The sequence below is a fragment of the Lithobates pipiens genome, unplaced genomic scaffold, assembly GCF_037356315.1.
Source record: "Lithobates pipiens isolate NorthernLeopardFrog02 unplaced genomic scaffold, aLitPip1_a1.2 Scaffold_8, whole genome shotgun sequence".
Taxonomy (NCBI): domain Eukaryota; kingdom Metazoa; phylum Chordata; class Amphibia; order Anura; family Ranidae; genus Lithobates; species Lithobates pipiens.
The window spans coordinates 431,707,048-431,721,054 of record NW_027507903.1 but is presented as its reverse complement, the minus strand read 5'-3'; the positions used below and the strand labels follow the sequence as shown (position 1 = coordinate 431,721,054).

General features: G+C 43.5%; 1 protein-coding gene across 2 annotated transcripts in view; it reads left to right on the top strand.

Moving 5' to 3' along the window:
• The window catches only part of TBC1D9B (TBC1 domain family member 9B), a 174,377-nt gene that overhangs the window by 112,372 nt on the left and 47,998 nt on the right, over positions 1–14,007 (top strand). For both annotated transcript variants that reach the window (XM_077474303.1, XM_077474302.1), the window contains exons 8-12: positions 4,222–4,365; positions 7,557–7,707; positions 10,892–11,106; positions 11,218–11,335; positions 13,478–13,763. In XM_077474303.1, coding sequence (XP_077330429.1) covers positions 4,222–4,365; positions 7,557–7,707; positions 10,892–11,106; positions 11,218–11,335; positions 13,478–13,763 — 914 coding nt within the window. The remainder of the gene's footprint in view (positions 1–4,221; positions 4,366–7,556; positions 7,708–10,891; positions 11,107–11,217; positions 11,336–13,477; positions 13,764–14,007) is intronic.

The following is a 14,007-nucleotide window of genomic DNA, read 5'->3' as shown; positions in this document are numbered from 1 at the left end:
AAAGCCTCCTTTAAAAAATGTCCGGCTCCTCCGGTCGTTGACCCCCCGGTATCCAGGTTGAATAAAGTAACCACGATTCCGGTAGAAGGGACTCCTGCATTCAAGGACCCTACCGACAGGAGAGCCGAGACAGTGGCCCAGTCCATGTTTAAGGTAGTGGGGTCAGCATTACGACCTGTACTGGCCAAGGCCTTGGTGTCGCAGACGCTTACTTAGTAGGCAAAGTTACGGCACCGTGAATTGGAGAAACAACAGTCTCCCCCTGTCTGCATAGAACTAGCAGACCAGTTGGTGCATGGCCTTATGTATGTCTGTGATGCAGCCCTGGATACAGCCGCCCTTTCTCTAGAGCATCAGTATCTGCAGTGGTGCTACGGTGCCTGATTTGCCTGAAATGCTGGTCTACGGACAAAGCATCTATAAAAAGCTCTGGCGGATTTGCCCTTCCTTGGTGAGAGGCTATTTGGAGCTTCACTGGATGACATTAAGAATGTTACAGGTGGGAAGAGCATGTTACTCCAACAATCCAAGAAGGGTAAGGAGCCACGTCGTAGGCAAGGGCCCTCCTTTTCCACTCAGAATCGGCTTTTTCGCACGCCCGGGTCAACAGGTAAGCGCTCCCAGTCTGACAGGGTGTCTGCTGATGGAAAAAAACGTCCCTGGTTTCGCAAGCCAAACAAATCTGTGAGCAAAATTGCTAATGCATGAATGTTTTCCCCCGCCCAACGCTCAGGTGGGGGGTCGCCTTCTGGAATTTGCAACTTGGTGGACCTCACTGCTGTCCGACCAGTGGGTCTGCCAACTGGTTTCATCGGGCTACAAGATAGTGTTTCTCTCTTGTCCACCAAACAGATTTTTTCCCTTCCAACATACCTTTACTCCCAGCTCACTGGGAAGCCCTGGTAGGGGCAGTAAAGGACCTGCTACTACGCAGAGTGATAGTACCTGTTCCGAGACTGGAAAGGTTTCAGGGATTCTACTCCAATCTGTTTGTAGTCCCCAAAAAGGAAGCGGTGCGTCCAATCCTGGACTTAAAAGCCCTCAACTGCTTTGTAAAAGTGCAAAGGTTCAGGGTGGAATCGGTTTGCTCCGTAGTCTCTGCACTCCATCAGGGGGACTTCCTGGCGTCTCTGGATATCCAGGACGTGTACTTGCATGTACCCATATGCCTCAGGCATCAGAGATTTCTGCGGTTTGCATTTGAGCACTCCCAGTTTGTAGCTCTCCCTTTTGGCCTGGCGTCAGCACCCCGAGTCATTACCAAAATGTTGGCTCCAATTCTGCCATTGTTAAGGCAACGTGGGATTGCAATCGTGGGTTACCTAGACGACCTCCTTCTGAGAGCAGCTTCTGCCTCAGAATTAGAGGAGGATGTGGCAATCGCCATGCAAACTCTACAGGAGTTTGGTTGGGTGCTGAACCTAAAGAAGTCGGTGTTGGTGCCGACTCAACGCATGGAGTACCTGGGCCTACTGCTGGACTCCGTGGATGTGAGAGTTTTTCTCCCTTCAGACAAACTGCAGACTCTCCGAGCTGCGTTGAAGACGTTGATGACCACAGGTCGTCGTCACTACACTTCTGCATGCGAGTTCTGGGCCTAATGGTAGCCTCCTTAGAGGCAGTACCGTACGCTCAATTTCACACCCGAGTCTTGCAGAAGGAGATCCTGTGGGACAAATTTCCATTATCCCTGCATCATCAAATTCAGGTGAGCCAGTTAGTCAGGGATTGCCTTCTCTGGTGGCTGAGGTATCCGACCCTTTGGTCCGGGAGATCGTTCCTTCCTCTCCATTGGATCACAACAGACGCCAGCCTGACTGGTTGGTGGTGGAGTGCTGAGGGTACAGTTGACCCAGGGCCTTTGGTTGCAGGAAGAATCCCAGCTGCCAATCAATGTGCTCGAACTTCGTGCGATCAGGCTATGCCTATCCACATGGTCAGTGAAGCTCCAAGGGCGTCCGATCAGGATCCAGACAACGCCACGGAGGTGGCAAATGTCAACCATCAAGGAGGCACAAGGATCTCAGCTGCAGCACGGGAGATCCCTCACATCCTTCGGTCAGAGTGACAGGTGCTGGCCCTGTCAGCCGTATACATCCCAGGCATAGAAAACTGGCAGGCGGACTACCTAAGCCACCAGATGCTGGACCCAGGAGAATGGGCATTGAATCCGGAGGTATTCAGACTTCTTTGCCTGCGATGGGACACACCAGATGTGGATCTCTTGGCCTCTCGGCTCAATCGGAAGGTGCAAAGGTTTGTGTCCAGAACAAGAGACCCCTGGGCGGGCGCGTCAGACACGGTGGCCCCATGGGGGCAGTATTGGCTTCTTTATCCCTTTCCCCCACTCAAACTGTTGCCACATCTGCTACACGGAGTGGAGGCCGAGGGGATTCCAGTAATACTGATTACTGATTGGCCTCGGCATCCCTGGTACGCCAACCTAGTACGCCTGGTGGCGGATGTTCCTTGGCGGTTGCCGATGCGAGAAGACCTTCTATATCAAGGTCTGATACTCCATCCTACTTTACCATCGCTGGTTTTTAACGGCATGGCTGTTGAAAACCAGGTGCTAAAGGACCGAGGTCTGTCGAACTTGGTAATTTCCACTATGCTAGGGGCACAGAAATCTTCATCTCGGAAGATTTACCATCATTCATGGAAGGCCTACATCTCCAAGTGTGAGGAGATGGGGTGGTATGCGCGCGCTTATTCGGTTTCCAGGATCCTGCTGTTTTTACAGCGAGGAGTGGATCAGAAACTTGCCTTAAGCACCATCAAGGGACAGATATCAGTCTTGGTTGTGTTTTTTCAACGCCCCTTGGCGTCTCTCTCATTGGTAAGCACCTTTGTACAAGGGGTTCGACATGTAGTCCCTCCGGTTCAACGCCCCTACCTCCGTGGGATCTGAACCTGATGCTATCGGCACTTCAGAAACCGCCGTTTGAGAACATCAGGGAGATTCCCTTGTTGATGCTTTCCCAAAAAGTAGTCTTTCTAGTGGCTATTACATCTGCCAGGAGGGTTTCTGAGTTGGCGGCCTTGTCTTGCAAGTCGTCCTATCTGGTTATCCACAAGGATAAAGCGGTGCTACGTCCGCAACCCTCTTTTCTTCCAAAGGTGGTTTTGGCATTTCATCACAATGAGGACATTGTATCCATCCCTTTGTCCTAAACTGACACATCCAAAAGAAGTTGCCCTACATTCCCTGGACGTGGTCCGGGCTCTGAGGGTATATTTTTCTGCTACGGCTCCTTTCCGGAAGTCAAACTCTGTTTGTTTCAGTGCCTGGTCCGAAAAAAAGGTCTGTCGGTCTTGTCGACCACCATTTTCCGTTGGATCAGACAGATCGTGGTCCAGGCCTACGCTTTGAAAGGGCAGGTGCCCCCCTTTCCTGTCAATGGCAAATGGGACCTCCTGGGCTTACCGACATCAAGTGTCTGTCTCCCAGGTGTGTAAGGTGGCGACTTGGTCGCCCGCTCACATTTTCACAAAATTCTACAAAATTGATGTGAGCGCAAAGTTTTGCAGGCGGCTGTGTAAAGTTGCAATTTACACTTTTTCCAAGTTACAGTGTTGTTGTTGTGAACGTATTTTTGATGCATACTTTGGCCGCAAAATCTGGTGCGGCCGTTTCAGACAACAACTCCTCCATTGAGGCGTTCCTCTGGTTGTGGGTGAAGTTTTTTTTTTTTTTTGTTTTTTTTTGCTGTTCCACCCCTCGTTTTTACACTGCTTGGGGGTGTCCCTATGGTCAAGATTTAAAATCCGTCAATGAACGAAAGAGAAAATAGGATTTTGTACTCACCGTAAAATCCTTTTTTCTGAGTTCATTGACGAACACAGCACCCACCCTTCCTATTTTACATTATACTGCTTGTTGACGTACTGAGCTGCAGGAAGCAGGCTGAGGGGTTATAGCCAGAGGAACCACCCCCTCGAACTGCAGTCTTGCTGTTTTTGCATGTGTTACATGTTCTGCCTAGTCCTCTCCTGAAGGTGGCGTGATAACCCTACGGTCAAGATTTAAAGGAGCTGTGTCCGTCAGAGAAAAGGATTTTACAGGGAGTACAAAAATCCTATTTTTTTTTTTACTTGTAAAGATATGTGCACTTATTTATTTATTTTTTTTGAAAGGTGTGTATTCTTTAAATATATGGTCACCTTTATAAGTGATTTTTACAATGTGTGCCTGATGTTTTTTTTTTTTTATTCTGATAGGCAACAAAGCTGCTCTCTGGAAGTCCAACGGATATTGCCACCTGCATTCCTCAGAAGTCTGTCTGTGAAGATGCCCCTACTGTTTCTCATGGACTTCTCAAACTCTTCCTGAGGGAACCAGCAGAAGAAGAAGGGCCAAAATGGGTAAATTATATTGATGAAATAACCATTTCAAGATAGAAAGTGCTAGAAGTCATAACGCCAATTGTAAAATATTTTATTTCCTGAGACTGCAGCAAATGAATGAAATCCTCTTGCTGGCACATTGGCATTCTTTTTTGTCATTTTTCTGTGTTAAATAATCCTATGATTTCATTTGATTTATAAAATTTAAAGTTGAACTATAGCCATTAATTTGAATAATTAACATTGTTCTTCCAAACCCCTGCTGGTATAGTACCTTTTTTTATTAGGGAATCCTCTAATACAGAAGTATGAAAAACCTTAAATTAATTAATTAGGAATTAAAAAAGTTAATGGTCTTGCAATAGTCTGTTTTCCATTCCTCTGGTCTAAAACACCGAAATGTGGATTGGCACATCATCATGTATAATGCAGAATCAACAGTAGATGCCAGCCCTGCGTTGTACATGATGAAGCTGGCAACAGAAGTGATGTCAAGATCAGTTGGAGACCAGCACAGTGGCTTGGGGGGGTCAAAACTGGAGTCAGCTTGGAGAAAGACTGGAACCATGGATTAACGCAATTGATCTTTTATAGTAGATGATCTCTGTGCTATGTGAGCACTACAGATGGGGAAGAGGGCTGTGGTAATTATTTTATTTATGACCCCTTTAGTTTGACTTACTTTATAACAAGAGCCTCATCTTAGACTGCTAATCATTCTCTGATATAATGATCAATACGTTCCCAGGTCCATCATTCAGAATCAATTGGTGAGCTGATTGGCAGGCCCTCTAGTTTTAGCCTATATCTGATGTGATCAACATATGGGCCACCTAATAGGCAGAGCTAAAACGGAATATCTGTAAAGTGTAAATCAGGGGTATAAAACAAAAAAGTGTAGCGCTAAAAGAATAAGTGTACACAATCTAGATACAATATGTACGTAAATGTAAACAGCCTATGTTGAATCACAAAAGGGAATCACCCCTGTTCTAAGATCCGTGTGGACAACACTATATGTAATGTATAGTCCCCAATGGAGTATACATACAACTTATAAGTGAAAATTGTGATATCAATAAGGTGACGTGGCATAAATCCCAAAAAGAAAAAATAATAATTTTTTGACAATAGTGTATCAGTCTATACAAGAGTCCTCATTTAATATTTGGGCAAGGTCAACCAATTTTCTCATGGAGATCCAGGATTAGGACTGCGGGAAAACCAACGAAAAAGATCTGCTTGTCTGTGGTGATATCTGAAGATACAGCACTCAATAAAAATAAGTTGGATACCCTTACCGGAAATGTTGGACCCACCTGTCATACGACAGTGGGTCTATAATGCGTGTAGTCCCAAAGGGATTGTGCTCCAGCTCTTAGCGAAATGGGTCCCAGCATACAATCCTACCATAGACGTCCTCACTCTCAGGTAAAGGTAAGCGATCCAGATAGTCACCAGCCGGTGTTTTCCACAGTCCAGGGTGGTGGTATTTCCAAACCAGATGTATCAGAACTTCAGTTTCGGATAAGAGCTCAAAAGGAAAGCATGCAAACCGAAAAAAAGAGGGGGGCTCCGGATAGTGTAGATCAAAATAAACATTTGACAGAAATAAAAATAATCACTAAAAAATTGAATCGATTCAAAAAAGCAATGTGGGGTGCAAGCAATGCGGGCTGACGCGTTTCGACACAAGCGGTCATCAACAAGGGCCCTGATTATTTTTATTTCTGTCAAATGTCATTATTTTTTTTCTTTTTGGGATTTATGCCACGTCACCTTATTGATATCACAATTTTCACTTATAAGTTGTGTGTATACTCCATTGGGGACTATACATTACATATAGTGTTGTCCACACGTATCTTAGAACAGGGGTGATTCCCTTTTGTGATTCAACATAGGCTGTTTACATTTACGTACATATTGTATCTAGATTGTGTACACTTATTCTTTTAGCGCTACACTTTTTTGTTTTATATCTATTGTAACTTTGTTTGCGTGCTAGCTGCTTGTTGCATTATAGTAGCGCTGTGTTTTTTTCTTTTTTTATTAAATCAGGGGTAGGCAACCTTAAAGTGGTGGAGATCTACCTGAACAACCTGAAAGAAGTTAAAGATCATTGGGCATATTGTTACTCAGTGTTGCTTCCACACACCTGATTTAAACCTCTAATTGCAGTACTGCTGTGCTGCATTTGGGTGCATTGCACAGGAATTATAGGTTTAAATCCGGTGGTGACGATGCAACATATCGCCTTCTCACCTGTCAAACAGGCTTGGATTTTATTTTATTTTTTTAGAGGAGCAGCAGTGCCTCCTCCACTTGTGAATGAGCCCTTAGTTGCATTCAGCAGCAGCTATCTTATCTTGCACATGTGAGGTTGGGGATGGTAAAACCCTGCAGTTGAACTGCAGCTTGCCACCCCCCAATCTTTATTCCCTTTAGCTGCAGAGGCATCAGCCAAGGATGCACACATGCCACAGCAGGATTATATACCCCGTCACTTTCGGTGGGCACTACCACCCACTAATCGCAACCCATTCAAGAAAATGGGGCCATTCTGCAAGCACCCCACAACTACATGCTTGTGTGGAGTCCAGGGAAAAAACTGTGGGGTTACAGCCCCCAAACCACAAATGTAAACGAGTCCTTCCTGCCCTGAGCCCCCATAAGAGTTGTTTGCCCTGCTTTAGAACTTTTATGTCCAGTTCAGTATTGCTTTTGTAAGTTGCACTGACATGAAGAACTGCTTTACAGGGGAGAAGAGAGTCCACTTTCAGTGCAAAGCAGAGCTTTTCTTTTTTCTGTCTTGCAGCTGCTGCTGGCACCACTCCGGATCCTACTCGCAGGGATGAGAGTTCTGTTAATATCACTCTGCCTGGGACTGCAGCCAGCGCTACAGAGGAACTATTGGCTTATGTGGCTGCTCTCTGCTCCCTCTGCGGCTGGTGCCGGCACAGCGGCTACTGCTTATATTGTACTGGCTGCACTGTGTTAGATGCTCTTTAGACAGAGGGTCAGCAGGCCAAGGGAGAGATCTTAACAGTCACCCAGCCACATTCAACTGAAAGATCACGATCAAAGGCTTGCCAACCCCTGGTGTAAACGCTTTCATCATCACTATATATGACCCTGTATATGAAAAATGGAAAATTGCACCTTTTCTTAGCAGTTGTGTTATAAAATAGTTGTTTTTGTTTTCTTAGACAAAAGAGAAAATGAAGGAGGAGTCTTGGAACATTCACTTCTTTGAGTATGGTCGAGGGATGTGTATGTACCGAACATCAAAGACTCGAGACCTAGTTTCAAGGGGCATTCCAGAGAGCCTACGAGGAGAACTTTGGCTCTTATTTTCAGGTCAGTCCAATGCATTGTATTATTGGATCTTTAGGATTGCGTGGCAAATGGAGTAATGTTCTTCATGAATAATAGAGTATACCTAAACCAGAGCCTGTATGATCTTGGCTTAGTAGAACAAAGCTCTATTGCCTATGACTAGTATGAGGGCAGAAACACCCGTAATGCTGCCCTGCCTCTCTTGGGCACCTTGGAGATGGCTGCAAGTGAGAGAAAGGCAGGGATTTTCACTGACCACATTTATTGCTGACTTCCAAAGAGCATTCTTACTGTATTTATTCTTCTACTGTCCTAAAAATGTGAAAAATTACTGTGTATAATAAAAGCAAGAAGTAAAGGTGCTCATCTAGCAAACTGATTCACTTTTCAAACGGAATTTTGATACATAAGGTGTACACAGGTACACCTTAAATATCCACTCGTTTAAGCAAGGGGAAAAAAAGGATTTTACTAGCATGTAATTGAGCATTTACCAATGTTCACCTAAACCTGCCATAGACAGTTCAAATCTCGGCCGGTTCAGCATGGATTGATCAATCAATCAACTTGGGTATGACCAGATTGTCAGACTTTTCTACATAGGGTTACTGCCAGCAGCTATAGCTGCTAGCAGTAAACAATGTATTCTGCCAGCTGGAATCCTCTCCATGCCCCCTGCTGGAAGAATACAATAGTGCAGCCTGGAGGATTCTCCCAGCAGTACTTAAAGCATTTGTTAACCCAAAAAAATAAAACAAAATTGATCCTGCCCCTTTAACCACTTCCCGCCTGCCGGCCGTCATAGGACATCCCTGACTTTGTGTGGGTATATCTGAATGATGCCTGCAGCTACAGGCATCATTCAGCTATCAGCTTTTTCAGCCGGCGATTCCCTACACCATAAGAACAGTCATAGCAGCTGCTCCACTGCTTGATCGTTCTTACGGGTGGTGAGAGAGGACGTACCCTCCCTCTCCGCTTCCATTGGATGTTTACCATAGAGATTTCCGGCGGACCAGATCGTCGCAGGAGTCTCTATGATCGCTCGGAGGCCGGGCGTGATGTTATGACGTCACGCCGTGCATCTGCATTCAAACAAGCGGTGCCGCCTCAGGAAGCCAAGAGTGTTTTTTATTTTTTATTATTTTTTTTTATTATTTCTGGCTTCCCATCCTAGAGGTGAGATGTGGGGTCTTATTGACACCATATCTCACTGTAAAGAGGACCAGTCATGCCATATTCCTATTACAAGAGATGTTTACAGTCTTAGTAATAGGAAATAAAAGTGATCAAAATATTTTTGTTTTAAAAAGGTGTCAAACTAAAAAAAAAAAAAAAAAAAAGTAAATGTGTGCTCACACGCAGAAGAGGACGCATACGTAAGCCCCGCCCACATATGAAAACTGTGTTCAAACCACACATGTGAGGTATCGCCACGAACATTAGAGTGAGAGCAATAATTCTAGCCCTAGACCTCCTCTGTAACTCAAAATATGTAACCAGTAAAAAATGTTAAAGCTTCGCCTATTGGAATTTTTAAGTACCAAAGTTTGGCGCCATTCCACGAGCGTGTGCAATTTTGAAGCGTGACATCTTAGTTATCTATTTACTCGGCGTAACTTCATCTTTCACATTATGCAAAAACATTGGGCTAACTTTACAGTTTTTTTGTTTTTTTTAACGCACATAATAAACATTCGAAAAATTGCTGGGCAAATACCGTGCGAGATAAAAAGTTGCAACAACCGGCATGGTATTCTCTAGGGTCTTTTCTGAAAAAAACCTATATGATGTTTGGGGGTTCTGTGTAATTTTCTAGCAAACAAATTACGATTTTTACATTTAGGAGAGAAATGTCAGAATTGGCCTGGCTGGCAAGTGGTTAAAGCATTTTATACTGCACAATACTTGTGCTGTGTCATTTGGCCCCCAATAACACCTGTAATACCTGTCTGTTCCTGACAGGTTCTGCTCTCCCCTATGTAAACTGACCACGGTTCATCATGGCTGCTGAGCCCTCTGTTATCCACAGCCCTCCTGTCGTCCTCTGTGCTCCTGTGTCCTTCTCACCCCCTCCCCTCACCTCACTGCCTGTCTGCCCCTGTGTCAGTGCCCACCCCCTCCCCTCCCTCCCTCCCTCTCCTGCTGCTCTCATAACTGTTAAAACTTTATATAAGCCCCTCTGTATCCTAATAACAAGTGCTCCTGTCTGTGTGCTTTATTTAAAAAAATGCCTCCTTTACCGGCTTTCACAGCGGTTCCTTGTGATCAAGTGACTGACCGGCTCTCTCCTCCTCTCCTCGTGTTCTGGCTGATGTCAGCAGGGGAATCTCGGCCCGCCCACTGCATCTGTCACCCGGGCACAGGAGAAAGCTGGTTGGTGATGTGATTGCAAGGAGCCAAAAAGGAGGCATTTTTTTAAATAAAACACACAGACAAGGAGCACTTGTTATTGGACAGAAAAGGGCTTATATAAAGTTTTATTTAAGTGGATTAACAACCACTTTAATGTGTTGATGGGGATTCAAATGATTTTCTTTACTTACACTCATAGTGTAAAAATAGAAAAATAACTTAAGAGCTCGGGAGGTGCCGCTGTACCTAACATTCTGATGTTAGTACAGCGATCTCCCCTGCTGAGCTTTTGTGTTCTGCCAGGTGTAAAGGCCCCCTCCAGAACATATTGGTCAACGGCTGAGAGCATTGCTCGGATGCCGACCGGCAGACCTTTTTTGGTTATGCCCCATCGACATCTGTCTAACCAGCTGCCGTATTGAAGCTGTACTGTACCTAACTAAAGGGCTGTACACACGGGCCGAATATCGGGTGGCATTTGGCCCATGTGTATAGCTCTTTGTTTAGGTGAACAGCTTGAATAAATCAATCACAAAATGCAAGTGCCAATGGTTCATTCAGGGATGTATTTGTTTCAGTGTTTTTAATTGCAGGCAAGTGAACAAATCCATACAGAGGTAGTCATAGGTTTTACATAAAGTATGATTATATAAATTCTGGATTTTTGCTAGCATGTAATTGGGTAGTCAAAGTGTACACAGGTTCACCTTATTTACTAACATTCATCTTGAAAATATTGTGAACATCAGATCATCCCCTCTGTTTTATTACTGCATCTCTACATCCTGAATAATGAAAATAATAAAAAAAAAAATATATATATATATATATTTTGTTATTTTTCTTTCAGGAGCAGCAAATGAAATGGCAACCCATCCTGGCTACTATGCTGATCTAGTGGAGAGGTCCACGGGAAAATGCAATCTTGCAACAGATGAGATTGAGCGTGATCTCCACCGCTCCATGCCTGAACACCCTGCATTCCAGAATGAGCTTGGAATAGCAGCTCTCCGTCGTGTGCTCACTGCATACGCCTTCCGCAACCCCAACATTGGGTACTGCCAGGTATTGCCACTCTTCTTTTTAGAAATATCTATCACAACTGTGTAATAGTGGTAACTAATCTTTTATTAATATCTCATATTCTATATAACAACAAGAGACTTTTGTTTGTAGGCCATGAATATAGTGACCTCAGTTCTGCTGCTGTACTGTAATGAGGAAGAAGCATTCTGGTTGTTGGTGTCACTGTGTGAGCGAATGCTGCCAGATTATTACAATACACGGGTTGTTGGTAAGTCATGATCAACATTCAGCTCTCTTAAGGATTTATACTGTCCTTAAACTTCCAAAGAACATCATTTCTTAATAATTGCATTAGCCATGTATGTAATAGTCATGTTAGAGTGGCAAGCGTCCAGATTGTTTTTTACTGGTGCATTAGGAATAATGTGGGAATGCTGATGTGTAGCAATAAACTGTTTAACTGCTTGCAGACTGTATAGTGCACATATACAGTGGCATGGTGACTCTCCTGCGCAGGATCGCGTACCTAGTACGTAATCCTACACTCCTGGGTCTGGGGCACACACACGCGCCGCCATCAATGCGCTCCTGCTATGATTATGCACAGAGAGAGCTGCTCTGTGGGTATGGTGGACTCGATGTCTGCCGATACCCGCCAATCGTTAGGCAGGGAACCAGAACAGTGATATACCTATGTAAACAAGGCAGATTGACATTCTGTCAGTATGTAAGGCTTTGATCCTGTGTTCCTGCAAAGCAGAAACATGGATTTTTACCTTCCTATAGTAAAAGCACTTCCCACACAGTGAGAAAGCACATCTCCCCTGATGGTAACCCCTTCTCTACCAGTGTCATTAGTAGTGCATATTTTTAGCACTGGTCCCCAAAAAGTGTCAGTGTCCCAATTTGTCTGCCGCTATATCGCAGTCCTGCTAGAAGTCGCTGACCACCACCATTGCTAGTAAAAAATGTAAATTCTATAAATATATACCATGGTTTGTAGACACTGTAACTTCTGCGCAAACCAATCAATATACGCTTAATGGGATTGTTTTACTGAAAATATGTTGCAGAATACATATTGACCTAAATTTCGGAAGAAATTTTTTTTTTTTTATTGGATATGTTTTATAACAGAAAGTAAAAAAAAGTACGTTTTTTTTTTTTTTTCAAACTTGTCAGTCTTTTTTTGTTTTATAGTGCAGAAAATAAAAACTGCTGAGGTTATCAAATATCACCAAAAGAAAGCTCTATTTGTGGGGAAAAAAAGACATCAGTTTTATTTGGGTACAGCATCGCATGAATGCGCAATTGTCTGTTAAACTAACACAATGCCGTATGGCAAAAAATGACATGGTCATGAAAGAGGGGGGTAAATCTTCGGAAGGTCAAGTGGTTAAAGTATAGTTTAATTACCTGCAAGTCACATGATGAAGCACTCCCAAAATTCTGATCATCTGGGGAAGTGTATTTCAAGCAAGAATACAGGACTTGTGGTGTCACTGCAGTATCCTGGACTGCTTTTCCCAGCATCCTTTGCAGCTAACTAATGATGTGGGTGGAACCATAAACAGCAGTGCCCATGTTGCTGTCTCAGTCATTGTGAAGCGGTATTAATGAGAGAAACAGGCAGTATACACAGTATTTGGATTTGACACACAAGCTGCAATGGATAACATGAAAAACCAATAGGGTCAGATTGGAGATGGCTTTGATACAGCAAACTACAATACAGTATTTCTACTAACTGCATAAAGCATAATGTTTTTAGCATTCTTAAAGACAAATACAACAGTTTTGTGTCAGGTGAGCCACATCTATCAATAATATTATGAATTGCACTTTGAAATGTTGGAATTTTATTTCTGACAGGTCTTTAGTTTTAATGTTTCGTAAATGCCCTCATGCATGAAAATGCTGTCTGTTTTTATATCTAGAATTAAAGTTTACTGTGTTCTTTGTGATACAGGGGTTTATTTACCAAAGTTGGAGAGTGCAAAATGAGGCTCAATTCTGCATATAAACTAATCCGCTTCTAACCTCAGCTTGTTCAATTAAGCTTTGGTAATAATAAAACCTGGAAGCTGATTGGTTTCCATGCAGAAGTTAGCCTGATTTTTCACTCTACAGCTTTAGTAAATGAACCCCATAGAGACTCGAGCCATGTCTTGTATTATTATTATTATTATACAGGATTTATATAGCACCAGCAGTTTGCGCAGTGCTTTACAATATAAATGGAGGCAATACACAAATAGTACAATTCAAAACAAGGAGGTTAGAGGGGCCCTGCTCCTGCAAGCTTACAATCTAAAATGACACGAATATGTTGAGCCAGCAGGCGTGTGAAATGACTGCTCCTACAAAATTTGCATTAGTGACTAACATCTCCTATTTGTTGGGTATATAGGGGCCTTGGTGGACCAGGGTGTGTTTGAAGAGCTGACACATGAGTGCCTACCTCAACTGTCTGAGAAGATGCAAGAGCTGGGAGTCATCTCCACCATTTCCCTCTCCTGGTTCCTCACCCTGTTCCTCAGTGTCATGCCATTTGAGAGCGCTGTAGTGGTAGTTGACTGCTTTTTCTATGAAGGCATCAAACTGATTCTGCAGCTGTCATTGGCTGTACTAGAGGCAAACATGGATGCTCTGTTAAACTCCAGCGATGAAGGAGAAGCCATGACTATCCTCGGAAGGTAATAATAACATGTACATTTTAAATGTAGGTTTAATAACATCAAAGGAAATGCAATTTTAACAACATCTGTAGAATTTTACTGAAGTAAAATTAAGTAAAGTAGGCACATTTAATTGTTTATGATAATGTAAATGATAATTAAATATGCTTTTTTTGCATTTAGCGTGTCGGCAGAATGCACTGTAACTGTTGACAGTTGAGTAAGAAACAGGAAGGTATCTGATCTAAATTTTTATTTATTT